We start from the raw sequence: 13,845 nt of genomic DNA on the forward strand, positions 1-13,845 counted from the left end.
TTTGTAAATATAAACCCAGGAGACGTGAAAACATGTTCTCATGCATGTTCACAGCAGCACTACTGATGGGCAGATACTTCCCATAAGCTCCTCAGCAGATAATAAACAAAATGTGGCATATTTATGCAATGAAGCCTTACTGGGTGCTAAAAAGAAACAAGGGCAGTGAGTAAAGGATCTTACCAGGAAAAGGCGGCGGCCTGTAAAGGTGGGAGAAGGGAACCAACTCCACAAAGTTGTCTTCCAACCTCCACATACGCATTCCCCACTCCACACACACACAAGAGCAAAACGTTTAAGAGTATTTTATATATTATATCTTATAAATGAATACTGAAAACATTGTGCTAAGTGAAAACACCAGAATGTACTATATATTGTATGCTTCTATTTAGATGACATGTCTAGAATAAGCAAAAGTACAAAGACAAATATGAACTAGTGGTTGCTTAGAGTTGGAGAGTAGCTGCCAATGGTGACAGTCACACACTTTGGAGAACAGACCACCGAACCGTAAGCTGTACTGTATATGAATGTCTCAGTAAAACTGTGCTTTAAAATAAATGCAACACTTCTTTAGACAGCCTCTACCTCCCAGGTGCCGTGACTGCAGGTGTTCTTCTCCCCTGAAGAAAACAGACGTGAACAAAATATTGACACACTAAAATAAAATTCAAGACTACTTATTATTACAAGAGTTGCATGTGCCACAGTGAGCATGTGAAGGTCACAGAACAACTCTGTGGAGTCAGTTCTCTCTTCCACCTTTATTTAGGTTCCAGAGATCAAACTCAGGCCTAGAGTCTTGGGTGTCAAGTGCCTTTACTCACTGAGCCATCTCGCAGGCCCATGAGGTAACTTTTGTTAATGTAGTTTTGCAAGAATAAACTCACTTCTTTGAATTTCCACTTCTGTCCCTTTGGTTATGCAAAAACTGGCAACTTCCTGATGACCGTCAAGTCCACTGAGCTCTAAAATCTCCTCAGAACTTGGCTTAGGTGTAACAGGTGTAACAAACTCACTCTCCACGCTCAGATGTGCAGTCATTGTAGAAGCTGCATTCCTAGAAGTGAAGAGATGAAAGTTGCAGCTGTGCAAGAGTCCCTTTGCTGTGCTGTGCTGAGTACTAACACAGTTAATACACCACCATTTAGCTACCACATTTTATGTAACTAATTGCTTGCTTGTCTGTCTGTTTTGACAGAGAATCAACATGACAGGAGGCTCCCCTAAAACTCAAGCTACCTCCTGCTTAAGCCTCCAGAAGGCTGAAATTACAGGTAAGTACCACCATACCTGGCAAATGTTAACTTTTGAATGTTAAAATTAAAAAGTTGTTAAATTTACCAAGAGATTTAATAAACTAGAGAACACTTTTTGCAAAACAGGCTACATTTACATAAAAATATCTCACTTAAGTTTCAAAGACACGGAAAACATTGCTGTGATTTTATATGCAAACCAATAAACCATTATCGGTATCAGCTAATTTTTAATTTAATGTGTGTAAAATTAGCATTGTCTACTTTAAATTTACATACTAGCATTACTAGAAGATACTGACTAAGTCAGCAGTGCTGTCTAACTCTATTTGTGACTGGAATGCTGAAATCACCTGGTTGCCAGAGTGTCCGCCATCACTTCTTCCACCACATCAGCCTCTTCTCTAGTACTTTGTTCCTTTGATACTATCTTGCTTTCCTCAAATGATGCAGGTGACATACTAATGACAGGTGAAGAAACTTCCTGATATTCGTGAACAATTTTGTGATTTACATTATCTGGGCTAAAAGGAACATGACTTTTATCCTTTGAATGAACATCAGGAAATACACATACTCCTACTGCAGAAGAAAATAGGAAATTAAAATTGACCCAATATTAATAGCTCCCTGAATAAAATTAATTTCTCAACATTCAATAATTGTCTAATTTAATCTCAATATTAAAAGTTGGTTCTATTAGAATCCAAATTTAATTTCATTATCTCATTTCATTTAAGAAAGTGACTTGTAATAAGCTTAGTTATTCTTATCACTAAAATTTTGGGTTATTCTAAGTAAAAGCTAGTCTATTTGTCACTTTCAGTAACTATATAACTCTAAATGAATTTCAAGACAGGACATCTTCATTCACTAGTTTAAAATTATACTTTATGTATTAGAAATCTGTGCCAGGCTTCACTATATACTCCCCCTGAGAAAGAGGCCTTACCTGGGACACAAACTATTAGAGCCTCTTGAAAAACAGTTCTGAACTTACAAGTCTGATAATGAGAATGAATGACAAGTGACTGGACCTAGCAGTCAAAACAACTGCCAGTAACACAATTAGGTACAGTTAAAGATGACGAATGAAGAGCTGAGCTTCTGGGGTGGGAGATCGAGCTCAGTTATACAGCACTTGCCCAGCAAACAAGGCCCTGGGTTCAGTTCCCTATACCACAGAAATTAAAATTAAAATAACAACATAGTTTCTACCTTGGCTTAATGTGTTAAAAGATTTAGGTTGGCACTTCCTTTGGCTACTAGTAGAATAAGTCATCTCAGTAACTACTATTTGCCCCTTCATAGATTTATATCAGCTATGATCATCATCTCAAGCAGGAATCCCTTTGCTAAAGAAATATCTATGAAGTCATCAGTCAACTACCTCCCTTATCCAATGTTTATGATGCTACTACAGGTTGAGGATTTACTAGATAACTATCTGTGAATATAAATTCCTCTCTCTTTTTCCCCTCCTCTTCCCCTCCCCCGCTTTTATAGCAGACAAGCTTTGGCTGGCCTGGAACTCACTATGTAGACCAGCAGACTGGCTGCAAACTCACTGGCTGGGGAATTAAAGGCCATCAAGAGCAGCCAAATTATTCTTATATTTTCAGTTATGATCCTAGCCTTTTTAACAGCTGAGCCATCTCTCCAACCCCAAACTATTCTTTTTTTTTTTTTTTAAGATTTATTTATTTATTATGTATAGTGTTTTGCCTGCATGTACACCTGCATGCCAGAAGAGGGCATCATATCACATTATAGATGGTAGTGAGCCACCATGAGGTTGCTGGGAAATGAACTCAGGACCTTTGGAAGAGCAGTCAGTGTTCTCAATCTCTGAGCCATCTCTCCAGGCCCCAATTATTCTTAATAAGCCAACTGCATAATCTCACAACTGTTGCCACTACACCTAAAGAGTCTTAAGTTAAATAATGAATGATAATACAATTCCTTCTTGTGAAAAACAACACTGATAACAATTTCTAAAGTAAAAGCCTTCTCACTAAATATGGCGGTTACTCAGCATGGAGGTATAATTTCTTAGCAGATTTTTAAATGTTTTTTTCTTCCATTCTTACCATCATGTTGTTCAGTGGTGCCCTCTGACTGCAATACTATATCTCCCATTGTCAGTAAAGTTATGGCGGCTTCAGTGCTTCCATCACTGAGACCTTGAGCAAACAGACCAGCATTAAAACAGAAAAATGAAATGTACAACTCCTTACTTAGGACGCTGTACTCAGACACCTATCTTCTGGTAAGGAGTTTCAGCAGCCTTCCTACCACTGCGTGAGTAGTAGGGTCCCATTCTGCTCAGGTCATACACTGCAAACACTTCCCTGCATTAGTTAACTGTGCAGCTCCAGGGGAAACAGCGCTGCTTCTCTAGAGCACATGAACTCTCCGCTCACCTTCTCAGGTTCCGTTCTGATACCAGGTTAGTGTCTTTGTTCTACACTTAGCTGTCGCATTCATCCAGCACCACTGCTAATCACTCTGCTAGAGTTAACCAAGTAGGGAATTTTTGTTTTTGTTTTGTTTTTTGAGACAGGGTTTCTCTGTGTAACAGCTCTGGCTGTCCTGGAACTCGTCCTGTAGACCAGGCTGGTCTTGAACTCAGAGAACCACTTGCCCCTGCCTCCCACATGCTGGGATTAAAGATGTGCGCCTCTAGCACAACCACCACCAGGCTTAACCAAGTAGTTTTAATCAATCTTTGCTAACAGTTACCTGGTTCTTCTTGGGTCTGTTCACCTATGACCATTTCCTAAAAGAAAGAAAAAGATAAGCAACATCTTAAATGTCCCCCAAACAAATGCTCTGGATTTATTATTGTTTTAAGCATCACATTTTACAAGTCTTTCTGTGTTTTTAGTTATGATAGTAACTTTTCTAACTTATGTTTATTCATAAAGGTCACAAGTAACAGAAATAGTAACATAAAGGCCTTTGGTTTCCCACTCCTGATTTACCTGTCTGCTCATCTAACTGTTCTCAGGTCTTCACAGTCATAACCCTTCAACACCAGTTTTTACCCAATGAGAACTCAAGTCTGGAGAGGACATAAACTTTCTACATTGTGTGGCTTACAATATAACAAATGTTACTAACTGATGAGCACACAGGAAACAGCTGTTCAAAAGGCAGCATGAGGAGCACCACTGACCTGCTGCCCAGTAAAACTGTCAAGTGTCACCTACAAACAAACAAAAACCAGCTATTCAGCAAAACCTATCTAAAGTGGTAGCTAAAACCACACCTGTGAAGCCCAAGCGCTCAGCGCCGCCTCCCTGCAGCTCACGGTGTCTAAGCTGCTGTGGGCTCTCTCCTTGTCACAGGTACCAGAGGAGTAAGGCTTCAGCACCTAATGCCATCATCATTAACAACAAAAACCCATGGATATTATCTACTATGAATACGGACATAAATATGTTTGAAATGCTAGTTAACACATAAAAAATCATACATGATAATCAAGGAGTTTCGTCCTCAGGAAAGAAAGTGTTCAACACCCAAAACCCTTTCCTAATACAACTTGTCAATCAAGTAAAAAAAGTAAATACATTATATATATACACACACATACACACACACACACACACACACACACACACACACACACATACACACACACATTTGTATTAATGCAAAAATAAAATTAAAACCCTCAAAAAATACATCTGACAAAGTCTAAAACCCTACCATGACAAAACGTACAACATATCAGGAGAGAAGGGAACTTTCTCAGCCTGATATACACCATCCTAGAAAACCCCTCAGCTGCTTTCCCTTAAGACTATGACCAAATCACCAATGTCCACTTGTCAGCCAGGTGGTGGTGGCATACACCTTTAATCCCAGCCCCCAGAAGGGAGAGGCAGGCGGATCTCTGTGAGTTCGAGTCCAGCCTGGTCTACAGAGTGAGTCCAGAACAGCCAAGGCTACACACGGAAGCCCTGTCTCAAAAACAAAACAAAACAATGTCCATTTGTACCATGTCTAGGAATTGATTTACAACAGAGGCTCCAGTCAGGGCAACCACCTAAGAAAACAACAACAACAACACTCAAATTGGAAAGTATTATAAATTTAATTTCAAATTTCCAATACTATAAATGAATCATGCCTGGAAAAGATCTTTATAAATGTACTCAGTTTAAAACAAAACCATAGGGTTGGCCCTAATTCAATGTGTCAACAAGAAACACAAACACAAACACAGGAAGAATGTCAAAAGGCAATGGAAGCCAAGGATGGAAGGCCATGAAATGACAAAGTGCTGGCAAATTCCAGAAAACTGAGAAGAAGGGGATGGGGACAGTTTCTCTCTCAGATCCACTAGAAAAATCTACTAGAAGGGGCTGCACACATGTGGTACACATACATACATGCAGGCAAAAACACTCACATATACAAAATACAACAAACATAATTTTTATTGGTTTTTTTTTTTTTTTTTTTTTTTTTTTTTTTTTTGGTTTTTCGAGACAGGGTTTCTCTGTGTAGCCTTGGCCATCATGGACTCGCTTTGTAGACCAGGCTGGCCTCGAACTCACAGCGATCCGCCTGCCTCTGCCTCCCGAGTGCTGGGATTAAAGGCATGCGCCACCACGCCTGGCTTTTTTATTGGTTTTTTAAATTCAACTTTACTATAGTATTTATGATAGTGCAGTTAGTTTTATAGATACTATAAATTATTTAACGGGTGCAGTGGTGCACACCTTTAATCCCAGTATTTGGGAGACAGAGGCACATGGATCTCTGTGAGTTCGAGGCCAGCCTGGTCTACAAAGTGAGTCCAGGACAGCCAAGGCTATACAGGGAAACCCTGTCTTGAAAAAAAAAAAAAAATAATAATAATAATAATAATAATAAATAAATAAATAAATAAATAATTTTTTAAAAAAATAAAAGAAAGAAAGAAAAAAAATAAAAAAGTTATTTAAAATAGTCTTATGCCTTAGAATTTTGAGGTAAAAGTCTATAATGATAGTGATAGTTTTACCAAACAAACACAAATCTAAGTTTACATTCAAAGGTAAAATACTTGATAATTCATAAATTTTGGCTATTCATGAAAACAGTTCCCCACATGAGAAGAAAAAGTAAACAAAGTTGTGAAAACAATCTTGTATCTTTAAGAGGGAGAGAAATGAAAGACATGGACATACACAGAGGTACTTACAAACGATGGATGCAGAACTTTTTCTGGCTGCACATCCTGAGTTGTCGCATCCATGTTTGAAACTTTATGTTCAACAACAGTTGCACATCCTATGTCTGCAACGTTCATGGTGATCTCAAGCTGTCATAAGAAGTTTTATAATTTCAATTTGACAAATTACAAACTCTAAAATCATCTTTTTTCCACACTAATAAGCAAAATTAAACATTAAAATGAAGAAACACACAAGTTATACAACTTAAAAACTTATTATAGTAATTCTTATGTGACTAACCACTTAACAAAAGTAAAACACTCCACTTCTGAGGGTTCTGGGTCTATTACAGTCACTAATCATAATTCCTATAGCTAATCTTTTGAGTAGCTGGCATTTCACTTTCCATTCCTCTCACTTTGTCCCAATTTCTTCCATTTGCCTAACATTTATGTAATGTTTTCAAAAATACAGTCATATAAGCATGGTGATACAAAGTCAAATTAGATACACTTGGGCCCTGCCCTCAAGAGACTCTAATTCAAGAAAACTACATGTTAACCATATATGAAACTAACTGTACACTACCATAAATATTATAGTAGAGACAACTCAATGTGCTTAAAAACACCGATCACCTTATCACTCCTAGTGCAACAACCCTCCACCACCCCTCTCCACCCAAGGTAATGGGTTCACACACAGTCTTTACCTAACAGATAGTTAAAAGGAATATAACTTTTAAAAAAGATTTAATTATGTGCAAGGGCTGGTGCAGATGACCACATCTGTGAGCCTACAGAGGCCAGTGGAGGTGGTTGTGTCCCTCTGAGCTGGATGTGAGTGCTGGGATCTGAACTGCAGTCCTCACAGAAGGGCAGCAGGAACTTTCACCTTCTGAGCCACCTCTCCAGGCCAAAGGAAATACAATGTAAATTCTTCCTGTTCAACTGCTACATCAAAATTGCTACTATGATAGGTCGAGCACAGCCCACAGTGTGTGGTGACAGGGCCCTAACTCTGACTGCTGGAGCAGGGAAAACACAGTGCGGCTAAAAGAGACGCGCTGCAGAGGCATACCTGAAGCCTGACTATAGGACGCTAACTTCACCAGCAACTGGCCTTCACCAGGTGGCTGGGGGGCGGGGGGCGCTCTACAGGTGAACTCCATGCAGTTTAACCAGCTGTCCTCCCAGAAATCTCACTTTTCTTTGGTATTTTCTTAGAGTTACTAAAATTTACATTCAGTATTCTTACTTGGAACTTTCAGTATTAGTTAACTTCAAGAATTTTACTAACTGATTACTTTTATGACATGCTATTTTTAATCCTAAATAAATTAAAGGTAGATTTTCCTTTCCGAATTGCATCATTTCTTAACAGATGTATCATAATATCACCTGAATTGTTTCACACATCACCACTACTACCTTAGCGACCTCCTGATTCTGTTTTAAATGACTCAAGTATTCTAAATCCCTATACAAAATTGATTCAGATATTCTGCTCAATAAACTAGCTGGGTGACTAAGAATTGAATGAGAACAGAAAACGTCAAAGCTACAGAGTTGGAATGTGAGACCAGGTAGGACAAGGAGGCAAAGCATGCTCCTCTACTTCATACCCCAACTGCTAGAATGCCTACAGCTGCCTCTTTTCTGTCTTTTTAATTTTTGAAACAGGGTTTCTCTGTGTAGCCTTGGCTGTCCTAGAACTTTCTCTGTAGACCAGGCTGGCCTCAAACTCAAGAGATCCGCCTTAAAGGCATGTGCCATCACCACCAAAAAACAAACAAACAACCCCCCCAAAAAACAAAAACCCCAAAAACAAAACAGAAGAGTGGGGCATACTGTAGCTACAGAAGGACTACCTATCACAAGAGGCTACGGAGTGGAAAGGAGGAAAAAAAGGAGAAGAGATTGACAATGGATAAAGTGGAGGAAATGGATGGTGGTGAAGAAAGAAGGAAATTAAAACCTGAGGTAAAATGATGTAACCGATTCTTTCCTTAAAGAAACTTAAATATAAATTACCACCTATTCTAGCAAATACATTTCTGATTTTGTCTACAAAGGAACTAAGAGCAGAGAAGCAGGGGTGGGGACATGGCTCTGTTGGTAGAGATCTTGCCGAGTGTGGACTGTCATGAGATCCATCCCGAGCACTACATACCTGTAATTGTAGCAATTGGGAGGTAGAGGCAGGAGGATTAGAAATTCAAGGTCAGCCCAGGCTATATGAGAAACCCGAGTTCCAGTTTCAAACAATGAGGCGTTCTCTTGGAAAGGGGCTAATGATGAAAATGAGTAGTACAGAAGAAAGGAAGAGAAAGGCGGGGAAGGCTGAAGATACGCTCTGCTGTAAGCGCCTGCCTCACACACATCAGGCTGAAGCTTCTCTCTTCAACATCTCTTAAACAGGCTGCAGTAGCAAATGGCTGTAATTCCAGGACTAGAGAGGTGGGCACAGAAGGATCTGAGAAGTTCAAGGTCATCCTTGACTACATAGCAAGTTTGAAGGCAATGTGCAATGTGAGATACCGAGACCCTGCCTCAGAATGAGGAGATGGGGTGGGGGATGATTCTGTCTTTTCTACCAGCCACAACACAGAAAGCCTATTAGAATGAATAGAAATCACCTGCTCAGACTTTTTCCAAATTAATCAACAGCTAGATTAAACAGCTTACAGACAGGCACAGAATGCACACATTTCTATCACAGTTTCCCAAGTCCCTTGTGGAGCAAGGACTATGACAACTGAGTGATAGCCATCCAGGCCACTTCTGCTGATTTCCTTAAGCTAGTCACTAAATTCCAAATAAATTCCTTTTCACAGTGGCTACTGAGAAAGAGCTCTTCAGACTCTAATAATCACTAAGAGAAGAACTGACTGTGCATTAAAAGGGGTGAAAGTAAAACATAGACTACCTCTTCCATTGTTTCCTCGATCTGAGCAGAAACGGGTTCAGGGGATCTGAGACCAACAGGTACAAACACTGGTGCTTTGTTTAACTCTTCTGGGGCAAGATGACAGGTTTCCTCCTCATAGTCAGAGGCGAAGTCCTCAGCATCATCTTCATCCTCTTTCTGAGAAGCCCGAAGAGTCACCAGTGTGGACTTGGAGGCTCGAGGCTCCTTCTTAGCAGTCTTACCTCGAAGTCGTTTTGATGCACGCCCTTTGGTCATGGCCGGTTTCATCTTCCTATGTGTTCTTTTCCCAGGTTGATCTGTCTCACACTCAGAGGCAGAGGAGATGGTTGTTCTTCGGTGCGGAGAAGTTTTGGAATGATTTGATTCTTTCAATAGTTGTGGACTGCTGTGTGTTTAACCAAAATAACTGTTATCATCGTGTGGGCGTCAGGATAATTTCAATGAAAGCCAGACTGTTAAGAGTAAAATCTCAGATCCAACCACTCAAAGAGAGACCTGGGCTAAGGAGATAGCTCAGTGGCAGGGCGCCTGGCCAGCATGGGAAGCCCTAAGTTAAACTCCCAGCAATGATGATGATGATGGCGATGATGATATACCATCTCATTTTATGATGCTAGAATTAAACCTAGGGCCTCAAAAGTCTTATGCAAAGGTTGTGCTCATGAGCTCTATGCCTAACCCCACCCATTCTTCTAAAAACGTATGTCATGACTATAAGAAAGGGACTGACTACTACTTAGTGTCCTACTCAGAGTGAGTACTTAGTTATATATCTATAAATGTTGCATAGTAAGTTTTTAATCCTGGCCTTACAGCCAGGATATAGTGACTGAAGTAAAACAAACATAAAATAAAATACACTGAACCAATCAATAATGAATATGAAATCAAACAGTGATACTGGTTTATCTTACTGGGCAAGTATTTAGGACAATAATGTTCTTCAAGAACTTAGGTTTCTTCCCACTTTCTTAAAAATTATGAATGAAAGTACCCTTTGATGTTTACAGCCAAACTAGAATTAGCATTCTAATTACTGAGGAAATGCATATTATCTTTTCATCAGAAAAAAAGTACATTGCTATAAATAAAAAAAGACCTGTAAATAAAGAACAGTACATTAAGGTAGAACTTATTTAAGATATAAGTGCTTTTTATTTCCTATTCTGAGTCTCTAAAATAAAATATTACCTAATTTGTTTACTGAGACCCTGTTCTTCAAGTCCTGAAGAAGATGCAGGACGGTCGTCTGCAATCTCATCCCGAGCACCTCCTGACGGTCCAGCTCTCAGTGCAGTATCCTTTCTGGCAGAACCCGGCTCTTCAGGACCTACACAATCTTCTCTCGCTGAAACCTCCAGAGGCGCCAGAATCTCTGTCTTTTCCTTAAATAGAAGAAAAGAAGAAAGAAGGAAGAAGAAGGAGGAGAAGGAGAAGAAGAAGGAGAAGGAAGCACACAAATGTTACCAGGAACACAATCTATACTAATATGGTTTAGCAGCCTGGTCTAGTCCTCTAAACTCAAGAAGCCACAGGTGATCAATTTTCAAATCTGTATAAGCTTGTGACGTCACTCGCTGTTCAGGGAAATGTGTGCAGCATAAAAATGAGGTCTTTCACCACTGCTCTCCTTCATGACCCTGACCCAGCAGACACACTGACAAAAACATTTTTTCAAATCTTACTTTTAGAGAAAGCTGTAAGTCAAAATCTCCTTTCTGCAGCACATTATCTTCTGGGTTTGGTGCTGTGCTCGGATCTGTCGCGTCTTTTTCTACACCTGGTTGCTCTCTTTTACGGAGGGATCCTCCTAAGTTTGGTTTAACCTTTTGGAACCGCCTTCTTATCAATGGTGCTGGACTAGGAACATGTGGTTTAATTTCATGCCTACAGTGAAAGTACAAGTTATATTGAAGGCCAGAATTCTCTGTCAATATAACAACATTTAACAAGTATAGGTTCAAAATGACTCTAAATTTAAAGGATTATATATAAATTGGAAAATACAGCCAGGCATGTAAAATGAAACATCACATTTTATATATGAAATGGAAAGAATAAAGCTTTTATAACTTCTATTTTCTGTATAGTCTGTGGATGGAACAGTTTATAGTATTAATCTTTCTTTACTTTCATTTACTAGTTCTAGTCTGGTTTCATATAACTTTAAGTAATTAACAGAGAAAAAAATTAGGCACGCCAAACTTGCAACAGTAGCTGAACACAGGTTTCATAACAGCATTTTAAACAAAAGCCTTAAGTGAGCTCTTCCACATGAGCAAATACACAATGGTCCTACTTCCCAGCTCGAGTCTATCCTCCCACATTCCTGAAATCTCACGGAAAGGTCTTATTGACAGGCAGTGTCCTGGATGGCCCTGAACTCAGAGGACTTTCTGTCTCTGCCTCCCAAGTGCTGAGATTAAAGGCGTGCACCAGCACACTCAGCACAGAATGAGGCCATTTTAAACCAGGCCTGCTGGCACAAGCTTCATCCCAGCTACTAAGCCTGACACAGAATCACAAATTCATGCTTTGCCTGGCCTAGAAGCAAGTTTAAAGCCTGGGCAACATAGCAAAATTCTGTCTCAGATAAAATAATAAAGGGTGGGGTACCCAGCTCAATAGTAGAACCCTTGCCTGGCATGTAAAGGCCCTGGGTTCAACCAACAGCATCACAAAACACAAAAGCAACTTCAGAATGCCTTTACATAAACCCAAGTGTGTAACAATCAGAAAACTGTCTTTGACAAGGTTCATGCTTTTCTCGTGAAAATCAGACTCACCTCATCTGTTCATCTGAAACACTGGTTTTATTACTACTTAGGTTTTCTACAGGAACCACATGGCCTTGACTTTCATCCAGTCTGCACTCTGAAATTCTGGAGGACACTTCAACTTCACTTTCGATGTGATTTGCCTGAAAAGACAAAACTGGGTTAGTGTGATTTGGGGGGCTGGGACTGGGGGAGTTGAGACAAGATTTCTCTGTGTAGTCCTGGATGTCCTGGAACTCATTCTGGAGAACAGGCTGGCCTTGACCTCACAGAGATCCACCTGCCTCTGCCTCTGTCTCTGCCTCCCAAGTGTTGGAATTAAAGGTGTAAGCCACCTCCTGGTGTGTGATTTATTTTTGAAAAGTAAAACATTTAAAAATATTTTAATCAATATAATAAATATTCAGTTTCTATTTCTCCTCCTTGGGATGCTGGGAATTGAATCTGAAAGATGAGCATGTACTCTGTCACTGAGCTATATGCCTAAGGCAAATGTTCTGCAGCTAAAACAAGCCACCTCACACAAAGCAAGAAGTGCAATGATTTATTACAGCCTGGGTTTATATAATACCACGAAAGTTCCTAGAGGGGGCTAGGACCTGTCAGCAAATACGGGGACCTGAGTTAGGGTCTCCAGCACCTACATGAGAGTGGTGAGAGAGGAGACAGCAGAGCACGTTTGTAACCCAGCACTAGGATCTCTGGCACTCACTAGCCCACTAAGCTAAAGCAAAAAGCTCCAGGCGCAGTGGAAGACCATCTCCACCAGTAAAGAAACACACCACATATATCCCCTGACCCACGCCTGCATGCACAAGTGCATATGTATGTATGTGTGTATAATATATGAACTTGTATACTCATCACCACTGCACGCAGCAGCTCTCAGGGTCCTGTGTTATGGAACAGAGTGTAGTTTGTGCCGACTGTCCTGGCGGTGTGGTCCACTGCACACTGCAGCACAGAGCTCTGGCTGGGCTCTCAGCCCTGAGTTTAGTGGGGTTTTTTTGGTGCTTTTATTATTGTTGTTCAAATGGGGATCGTAACTATTTTTAATCTAGGTTTTAGTTTAACACCTAGAGAGAAAACTGTAAAGACTAGTGGAAATTAGCTTCTTGGGACTTAGATTTCCTTTTCTAATATCAAAAGACTTATTAAGAAATTGATTAAGGGCCAGCAAAATGACTCAGAGAGTCAGCGATGGCAACCTGACTCCAATCCTCAGAACTCATGTGGTGGGGGGTGCAGGGAGAGAGAGTAATAATGGAGTCCACAGTTGATCCTGCAGGTGTTCTGTGGCACAGGACACAGCGCCACACCCCTACAACTGCAGCATGTGGGAGCACGTGTTCTGTGGCACAGGACACAGCGCCATGCCCCTACAACTGCAGCATGTGGGAGCACGTGTTCTGTGGCACAGGACACAGCGCCACACCCCTACAACTGCAGCATGTGGGAGCACGTGTTCTGTGGCACAGGACACAGCGCCATACCCCTACAACTGCAGCATGTGGGAGGCAAAAGCAGGGCGACCAGAAAGTCAAAGGCAGCCTAAGCCACACACTGAATGTAAAAGAAAGCAAGAAATTAGCTAAACAGAATGGAATGATGGTGTAATTCTGTGACTGAGCGCACAGGCGTGTAAGGCCGGAGGATAAAAGCTGGTCTCAGCTAAATAATGACAAACTATTTAAAAGGTAAAAA

The 13,845-nt window shown here is 40.4% G+C and overlaps 2 protein-coding genes across 2 annotated transcripts in view; one reads left to right on the plus strand and one right to left on the minus strand.

The window, feature by feature from the left end:
- Taf9 (TATA-box binding protein associated factor 9) overlaps positions 1-13,845 on the plus strand; it is a 720,252-nt gene that overhangs the window by 206,820 nt on the left and 499,587 nt on the right. The window lies entirely within an intron of this gene.
- Bdp1 (B double prime 1, subunit of RNA polymerase III transcription initiation factor IIIB) overlaps positions 1-13,845 on the minus strand; it is a 92,953-nt gene that overhangs the window by 22,232 nt on the left and 56,876 nt on the right. Inside the window, exons 22-30 of the mRNA XM_051172466.1 lie at positions 12,151-12,284; positions 11,050-11,251; positions 10,556-10,749; positions 9,362-9,749; positions 6,460-6,579; positions 4,005-4,041; positions 3,353-3,445; positions 1,616-1,844; positions 894-1,063 (exon numbers count right to left, since the gene is read on the minus strand). Of these exons, the coding sequence (XP_051028423.1) occupies positions 894-1,063; positions 1,616-1,844; positions 3,353-3,445; positions 4,005-4,041; positions 6,460-6,579; positions 9,362-9,749; positions 10,556-10,749; positions 11,050-11,251; positions 12,151-12,284 (1,567 nt within the window). The remainder of the gene's footprint in view (positions 1-893; positions 1,064-1,615; positions 1,845-3,352; positions 3,446-4,004; positions 4,042-6,459; positions 6,580-9,361; positions 9,750-10,555; positions 10,750-11,049; positions 11,252-12,150; positions 12,285-13,845) is intronic.

Source organism: Acomys russatus, chromosome 30, assembly GCF_903995435.1.
Source record: "Acomys russatus chromosome 30, mAcoRus1.1, whole genome shotgun sequence".
Taxonomy (NCBI): Eukaryota; Metazoa; Chordata; class Mammalia; order Rodentia; family Muridae; genus Acomys; species Acomys russatus.